The 8,081-nt window shown below is 39.5% G+C and overlaps 1 protein-coding gene across 1 annotated transcript; it reads right to left on the bottom strand.

Annotated features, from left to right (window-relative positions):
• Positions 1 to 472: 472 nt before the first annotated feature.
• Positions 473 to 4,871, bottom strand: tmem169b (transmembrane protein 169b). Its single transcript, XM_036569677.1, has 3 exons — positions 4,739 to 4,871; positions 3,553 to 3,917; positions 473 to 1,845 (listed from the first exon to the last, which is right to left on the bottom strand). The coding sequence occupies exons 2-3, from the start codon at positions 3,815 to 3,817 to the stop codon at positions 1,214 to 1,216; spliced, it is 897 nt and encodes a 298-aa protein (XP_036425570.1). The 5' UTR covers positions 3,818 to 3,917; positions 4,739 to 4,871; the 3' UTR covers positions 473 to 1,213.
• Positions 4,872 to 8,081: the final 3,210 nt, after the last annotated feature.

Below are 8,081 nucleotides of genomic sequence, written 5' to 3'. Positions count from 1 at the left end.
GGCAAGCCGTTTCCTTGGATGTGCACACAGTGGCATTAACGATGACACTGTAGCTCTGACTTCAGGGCAGATCCGTGAGCAGAGAAGCACATTTTCAAATGAGACTTGTTATGCACGACTTAATGCTTTAAGAACAAAATTAAGCAGAAGACTTTTTGTGCCAAATAAGCCAAAAAGCTTTAAGAGCCTAAAGGATTAAATGGTTACCATTATGTACAGTTTGTGCAATTGTTATATAAGGCATAGTTATTGGCCCACAAACAATTACCACAAGAATATGCCACTTATTTTGTCCAAGATTATGAATATACTGACTATAATTCATTTCAGTCAGCTTTATGTTGTACACAACAAATACACAACTTGCAGCGTGTAACAAATGGAGTGAGCATAATATGTTTTATTATCTCATCTGCTACATGTTGAAGAGTCCAAGTGTTGTGTAATGTAACAAGTAACATTAGGCGTAGCTTGCATATCTTCTCAGTGGGACTATTATCGAGACACAATGACATTTTATTTGTCAAAAGAATAATTTTGCACTCTTAAAAAAATCAATCTGTGCAAAAACAGATTTTAATTATATTCTGAAAATACATCATATCATTTGTTAATTAAAAAACAATTAAAGAATAATACTTTGCACAAAGTTTCTCACAAAACATCTTTCCACTTTCATCAGATCTGATACGTGGTATATGGCTTTAGCATTTAAGGATTATCAAAAGCCTTTTCCCCATATTTAAGCCAGCATGGTCTTTGTTTTGGAAAAGCCTTTCCTGGCACCAACTGCTAATAATCCAGACATGCAATCCGTTAAAATAAATAGAATAAAAATAAAATAAATAGCATAAATACATGGATAAAAAGCCGAGTTTGATACATGAGAAACCACAAGTGATTGTGAAAGAAAACAATGTTTCACTCAACTCAAATTACATAAAAGAGGAGTAAGGCATTGAATAAGGGTTTATCAGGAAACTAGTGGCTAAAGGCTAAAAATAACACCAAACAATTAAGTTCACAAAGACTACTCTCTCACTCACAAACCTGTGATTGTGGGTTTATATGGTATGTATGGTACCATCATGGCTACATATTCTTACATTACATCACACAAGCAGTAATAAGACCCACATATAAACAAACTCTAAACAATACACTGTGGACCAGCTAGTTGGCCTTATCTGCCACCACAAATCTATTCAGGCTTTCACACAGACGACGTTTGCACGCTCTCTCCTGGAGTTTTCCCCTGCAGACTGCCAGAGATTGTGTCAGAGTCGAGTAACTCTACAATGCTGTATGGAGAGCAGTCCTCCAGCCCCAGCTTCCCACAGGCCCAGCCGCAGAAGCCCTTCTCCAAGTCCTTTACTGACATCCACCACTCACTAAATGCCCAGGACACTTGCACCACAGCTGAATACAACCCGAGAGACAATGAAACTGCCATGATGAGCATGGGGTAGAAAATGATGAGAAAGGGGCATATGGTGATTTTGTGCCAAAACGTCCTCTCCTCGTTGTACACCAGGAACACGTTGTACCAGGTGAGTGTGCCATAGTAAAATGAGGTAATGAAAGAGAGGATAAAGACTATGGGAGCACAAGAAAGACTCCACAACACCACGTGAGGACCCTGAGAAAACCCCAAACCACATGAGCGCTTGGCTCCATCTCCGGCTTCACATTCAGCGTCCAGCCGCTCTTTGGACTTGGCCATTTCCCGCAATTCTTTCTCCGTCAGTGTGACATGAATGTCCACCATCTGACCTTTTTTCTTCCCACGTGTGATTGTGCCTGTTAGCGTCACATAGCGGCTATCCGGTGGTAGGTTCCAACCTCCTGGGAATATAGAGAAAGAAAACTACATTAAAGAAGAAAACAGTTCTTGGCAGACAGTTAATATAAACTATACATCAAAAAGGGTTCTTTCTAAATAGTTCATTCAGAAACTTTAAGATGCACTTATTGTGGCCATGTGTGTTCAGTTTGCATGCACACACAGCTTGTATAATCTCCAGACAAAAGCATTGCCGACAGAATGGGACACTCTGGACCAGCTGGACATGGGTCTGAGGTCACCTCGCCCAACGCCAAGCATCAACTAGAGGGGTATAAAGCCCACCAGCACTGGGCTGTGCAGCAGTGGAACTGCTGGACTCTGGAATGATGGAGTTCCATCCAATACCTTTGGGATGAGTTAAAGTGGCATCCAACATCAGTACCTGACCTCAGTAATGTTGCTGAATGCAATCAAATCCTCCCATCAATGTTCCAAAATCTATTGTAAAGCCTTGCCAGGAGAATAGAGGCTGTTACTGCAGTAAACAGGGACCAACTCCTTATTAATACACTTGATTTTAAAAGAAACATTGGATGAACAGGTGACTACACACTTTTGCAGAGATATATACAGAAAAATACATAAGAAAAAAAAAATAAGAAGAGGTTAAAAAAACAGTAGCTACCATAATGTATCAAAAGATGCCTATTTTTCTAATAAAGGTGGTATTAGGGCTTAATGTTTTGGGGGAAATGGTGAATTTTTCTGACCAATATTGCGATTTATTGATTTTGAAAGTTTTGTTTTGGCAAAGACGTCCAGCACGTCCACTGTTTTCAGGCTTTAATGCAGTGAGCCAGACTGCCAGTTCATTAACTTTGCATCATTATATTAAATTTCCCCACTTACCAATTGTTGAGACAATATTGAATAATGTAAGATATAATTAATACTGCAGCTCGATTTGAACATTTCACTCTTTCAAATTGCGGTTTTGATAATTAAAATTGTTCAGCCCTTTGTAATATTAAATCACATCAGTAGACAAAAAATGAGTCACATGCATCATTTCATTCCTAATTTGGGTTACTTGCCTTTACGACAGTTCCAATTCTGTCAGTTACGGACTGGTTTCTTGAGAATAGCATTTCCATTGTCACCCAGTCCCCCACTAACACTGTGCTTCATGTCTATAAAGAACACAACACTGATACTGCCGCACGCCAGGATGACAACTGTAGGGTGTCAATATGTGACTGGTTCAACAGATCTGATGAAACACTGGCACAATTTGACTGACCTGTAAAATCACCAGACCTCAATCTCAATTTTCAATTTGGAACAGCAGGTAAAAAGCTGAATTAAACATGCAAATTCTGACAGAAATGCGCATTCATGTTGTCTAAGAGTAGACTAAGATGAATAGGAACTCTCTTATTAGACTGGTGTAATTTTTACACCAGTCCCCTTGGAGATAAGGCAAGGGGACACGCAACCAAGTACTGAAAAATAAATTATGCATGTGGCTATTTTTTGCCGGCTGAGCTGAGCATTGACATTTCATGTATTTGTAAAGCCCACTCGCAACCATGAAAGTTGCTTCATTGCAAAAAAATGAAAGTGTTGTTTAATGCGTTTTGGAATAAAACTCTTCACAGATGGTTTATTCATCACAACATTTTCCAGGGTAAATTATTCAGGCAGAACAGCCTGCTGTACAAAAATAGATGCAGTTAGGGGAAAAGAGTGAACCCACATGACATTACCTTCACTCGTTGGGGTGGTGAGAAATTTGGCCCCTTCCTCAGAGCTTCTCTCTGTCCCTTCCACATCTCCTCCACGCTCCTCTCCATCTAATCTCTCGGTGTCAGAGCGGTACACAATGATGGACTCTGGTCTGGGCTCTCTCTTCCTGCGCTTCCTCCGTGTGCTGGTTCCGGAATTTCCTTCCTCCACCGCGGCCCCTGAAGCGTCTGACCGTGTGGATGTTAGCTGGGGGCTCTCTCCCCCCAACTGCTCAACTTGCTCCATGCTCCACCTTAAAAATATCACACCTATGTGTCAACAAGCTCTTGCAGGAACTAAATGTGAGGGAGGGAACGGCTACTTGTCAAAATCAAGCATGGTGATCCTGTGGAGGAAACAGAGGAAACAGGGTTCTGCTCAGCAATATGGAACAGTCTGCTTAAACAGAATGAGTTGAGTGTATTAAAGTCTGTAAGCTCTGATGACATGCACAAGCCTTAGCTATATTTAACATAACATTATGACATTTAAGTGCATCAGTAAATAACAAGAATATGCATCCCTGTAAAAAAGACCATTAGAACCACTAGGATTAAAACCTGAGTCCTTTAAACTGTGATATCAACCCATCAAGAAAACACAGTATACCATTATTGACTGTTGTACACCAAAAGGAACCAGTAACTTATAATGATTTCTATTTTTTTCAGCAAGAATAAAGTTTTCACTTAATGCTCATTTCCAAAATTTCCAAAAATAAATCCAGATTATACTCCAATAGACACGTTACAACTCATTCTGACTCCTGCAGGCCAAGTCTAATTCAACATAATGGAAGTTTTGTTTGACGACACCCTTCCCGTTAGATGGGGCTGAGTGAGCCATAAAGACCCATTGTTACAAAGGCATCTAGGCTACAGCCGAATCGACACCAAACCAACACATACACCGAACGGAACAGTAAAATCAGTGAAATCGCCGGTTTAAAGTTCTCTAGACTGCATGCCCGATCATTTCAGCCGGGCCACGCCGTGTATTGTGTTCAGAGACCGGAGAAAAGGCGAAGCCGTTACAGCTGAGGGTCTGTTTTTCCAGCTGATCCTCCTCCCCGGGTAATCACACCCCACCACAGATCCACTGAATCCCAAGCACAAAGACACCGAGCGGTGCCCCAAACCAAAGCACAAAACACGAAAGCAACCTTACCTACACCGACAAGAACGAACCGCTTCAGTGACAAGAAGCAAAAACGCCTTTATTTATTTCATTTTAATCGCCTGACGCGTGTCCCAAACACAGCCGCCATGCAGATGCTCTTCTGCTCCAGATCAGATGTAACCCCGCCCACTAATTCTCAACCTCTGTCCTGTCCAATAGGATCAGATTTAGTCCCGCCCACTGGGTTTCCAACCTCTGTCTTGTCCAATAGGATCAGATATATCCCCGCCCACTAATTCTGAACCGCTGTCCTGTCCAATAGGATCAGACTTAGCCCCGCCCACTGATTCTCCAACCTCTGTCCTGTCCAATAGGATCAGGTTTAACCCCGCCCAGAAATTCTCCAACATAAGATGAAAACAGCTCTAATAACCAAAACGCGCTGAAAATATCAACAAAACAACAAACAAACAAACAAAGGCACCAAAGCACATAACGATCAGGTCCAACAGTGTCAGAATAATTCACTTGTTTTCTCCCTCCCAATGCACTCGATCAGTGAAACAAGGCGATGACGTCACGAAGTTGATTAGCTTTAACTAACTAGAAAGATATCGATTTTCTATTTGAAGTATAAGAATTCTGGTGGTACAGTCTTAAAGGATGGTCCTTTAAGATGGACTGTACAGTCCACAATTACTTTACTAAAGAACCCTTGAAGAACCATCTTTTTAAGGAGTGTTAAGAAGTGTTGAAACAATAATCAGCTGTAATTATTTGTCAAGATACCTGGTATTGGTATAATCTACGAATTTTCATCACTGTAATCTACAGCTACACAAATAACACAAATAATGGGTGGGTTCGTCTGGTTAATATCTGCTGTATTCCTCCATCGCCGGCTCTGGCGCTTTCTTTGCCAAAACTCAGTGAAGTCGAGGAGTCGACTGTATCGATTCCAGAGGCAGGAGTCGAGAGTCGGAATCGACTCTTGTGAAGCCGGAGTCGTGCATCAGTAGGTCGGACTGCTGAACGGTTAGCGGGAAAACAAACAGTTGGATTAGCAAACATTACTGAGGTTTATGGTAAGAACTGAACAGGGAAGCTTATGAAAATCGTTAACTTAGCAAATCAGACATTATTAATATAAATGACATGTTGTTGAACATGTTTTGTATTTAACGGCCAAACTAATTCAAATATTTGAGTTTAGAGAAAATTAAATATCTACATTGCTTTAAATGAAAGGAGAACCTGAAGCTAACTCTGGATGAACGTTAGCTAGCTAAGCTAAGATAGCTGGCCAGCTAACTAGCTAGCTACATTATTTGTCCAACTTAGCAAAATTTTGAGACTCGTCCTTTTCCTCAGGCTTCATAATGGCTGATCAGACGGACCTGACAAGTCTGGACAACCTGCTATTGCAGTTAGGTGAGACTCTTTTACCCCCCTGTGGGGAAGGGTTTTAATATTCTGTCGCTCACAAATAATAATAGTCTTTGTTTTAACATCAGCTCTCGAGACTCGAGAATTAGCCCAGAAGAAGGACAGTTTGAAACAGCAAATTCAAAGTGAGTAATGTAGTGATAAGCCTAGCTTAATAACAAACAAAACAAGCAAAAAAGAAACATTAGCTGTCCATTTTGCATTAAGTTAACCCTAATTAAGTTACTTGTTAAACTCTGCATTATAGTATGTAAATCCAATATACAAGAAAAGAAGAACTGCATTGATGAAGCTCAGAAGAGTCTAAAGAAACTAGAGGAAGAAATTCTGCAAAAAGGAAACACTGTGAAGTGTTACAAAGACAATGTGAAGAGGTAAGTTAAGCTTAAAGCAAAATCAAACAAAGTAGAGTCTAGTTTTTAGTTGGACTGAATAACTCATAAGATAAAACATTATTAAAGAAAATATACCCATTTTTTTTGCTTCTCAGTCTTCGTGGAACGAGTAACCTTCTTCTTCAGTATGAAAAGACACTGGAATCTGAGCTAGAAAGGAGGAGGGACAGCTGCAATCAGGACATGTGAGATCATTTCAGTGTGAAATCCATCCATGAAATTCAGCTTCAGTCTTTGTATAGTTTGTGATGGTACCAAGTGCTGTGGAGATGTGATGTTTATTCTTATCAGGAACTATATTTTATTTTTATCAGGAAGGTGTTCCAGGAGAGAATCGAAAACTACAAGAAAATATTTCAACAGTATAAAGAGGAGTACTGCAAAAATCCTCTGGCTAAAAAGCTCTTAAGCATTCAGGCAGAGCATGAAGAAATTGAGAAAAGAATTCGAGCCAAAGAAGAGCAAATAACTGCAATTGAGAAAGAGCTGAAAAATCTACAAGGTAATTCACTCGGTAGATTTTCAGTTGCCCATAATTGTCTCAATTTTGTCCTGTTTTGCAATCTGCTTTTCACTTATTTTACAGGGGACCGAGACACATGTGACAGGTAGTGTATATTTAATGTATAGTTCATATTTCATTAGTCCTGTCAAATGATAAGTATTCTGTAGCTATGAATGTTTCCACAGTAGTAAAAAACCTATAGAGTCAGAAGAACAGCAAGCACTGCCATCCGAGAGTAGCTTTCAGCCTCAGGCAGATACATCCTCACACAAAGACCTCCAACCACAGGTACAGTAACTCGTCTGTTTTCAGAATGCTTCAGACTTTCTTTTTCTCTGTCTTTCAAATCGGAAAATGCCGAATGATTGTATTCGCTGCTCCTGAGATAGTTCTGAGATTACAAAGACCATAGTAAACATCTGTGTTTCTTTAGTGAGTAGGATCTTTTAGCATTCTTACTCTGAGGCCTCAGCGTGAAAAATATATAGTTGGGTCAGTGACATGGTATGTATTTTGTGTACATGCTGTATATATTATTCTTTATGTGAATAAGTTTTCAACGCACCAAAATAAATTAATTCTTTAAAATAAGAATTTTAAAATGTCAGGTGGTGCAGATTAAGTAAACTATTATAACCTTTATTTACTAAAGGGCTGTTTAGTTATATAAAATTCTAATTAAAATATTTTGGCATGATTTTATGTTAGGGCAGCTTGAAAAGTATTCAGCTCATTGAAAAACTTTTCCGATTTTTGATTCCTCAAATGTCAGTGTGGCACAGCTGACAACAAAGGACATTTATTCACAGGCAGGGTATTGCATAATGAAGACCTAAAGTGACCTTCATGGTGCAATGCCAAGGTCAGTAGCCCATTCACAGATACTGAAAAAAAACATAATTTTTAAGGTAGGTGGTATGACCCCAGGAAAAACATGAAAATGTGTTACTATGTTTATTTATTTGAAAAACATATGTATAAAATTGAGTTAAAGTACTCAAAGGTTTACATGGGTATCCAAGTGCAAAGACTAGTTTCTACATTT

Source organism: Colossoma macropomum, unplaced genomic scaffold, assembly GCF_904425465.1.
Source record: "Colossoma macropomum unplaced genomic scaffold, Colossoma_macropomum, whole genome shotgun sequence".
NCBI classification, from domain to species: domain Eukaryota; kingdom Metazoa; phylum Chordata; class Actinopteri; order Characiformes; family Serrasalmidae; genus Colossoma; species Colossoma macropomum.
This window is presented reverse-complemented; position numbering and strand designations above follow the sequence as displayed.

What these genes read in the sequence shown, in the direction of transcription:
- tmem169b (XM_036569677.1), bottom strand. Translation starts at nt 3,817, where the DNA reads ATGGAGCAAGTTGAGCAGTTGGGGGGAGAGAGCCCCCAGCTAACATCC. An exon ending in CACCACCCCAACGAGTGAAG is followed by an intron (nt 1,846 to 3,552) that starts GTAATGTCATGT and finishes CTATATTCCCAG; the next exon opens with GAGGTTGGAACCTACCACCG.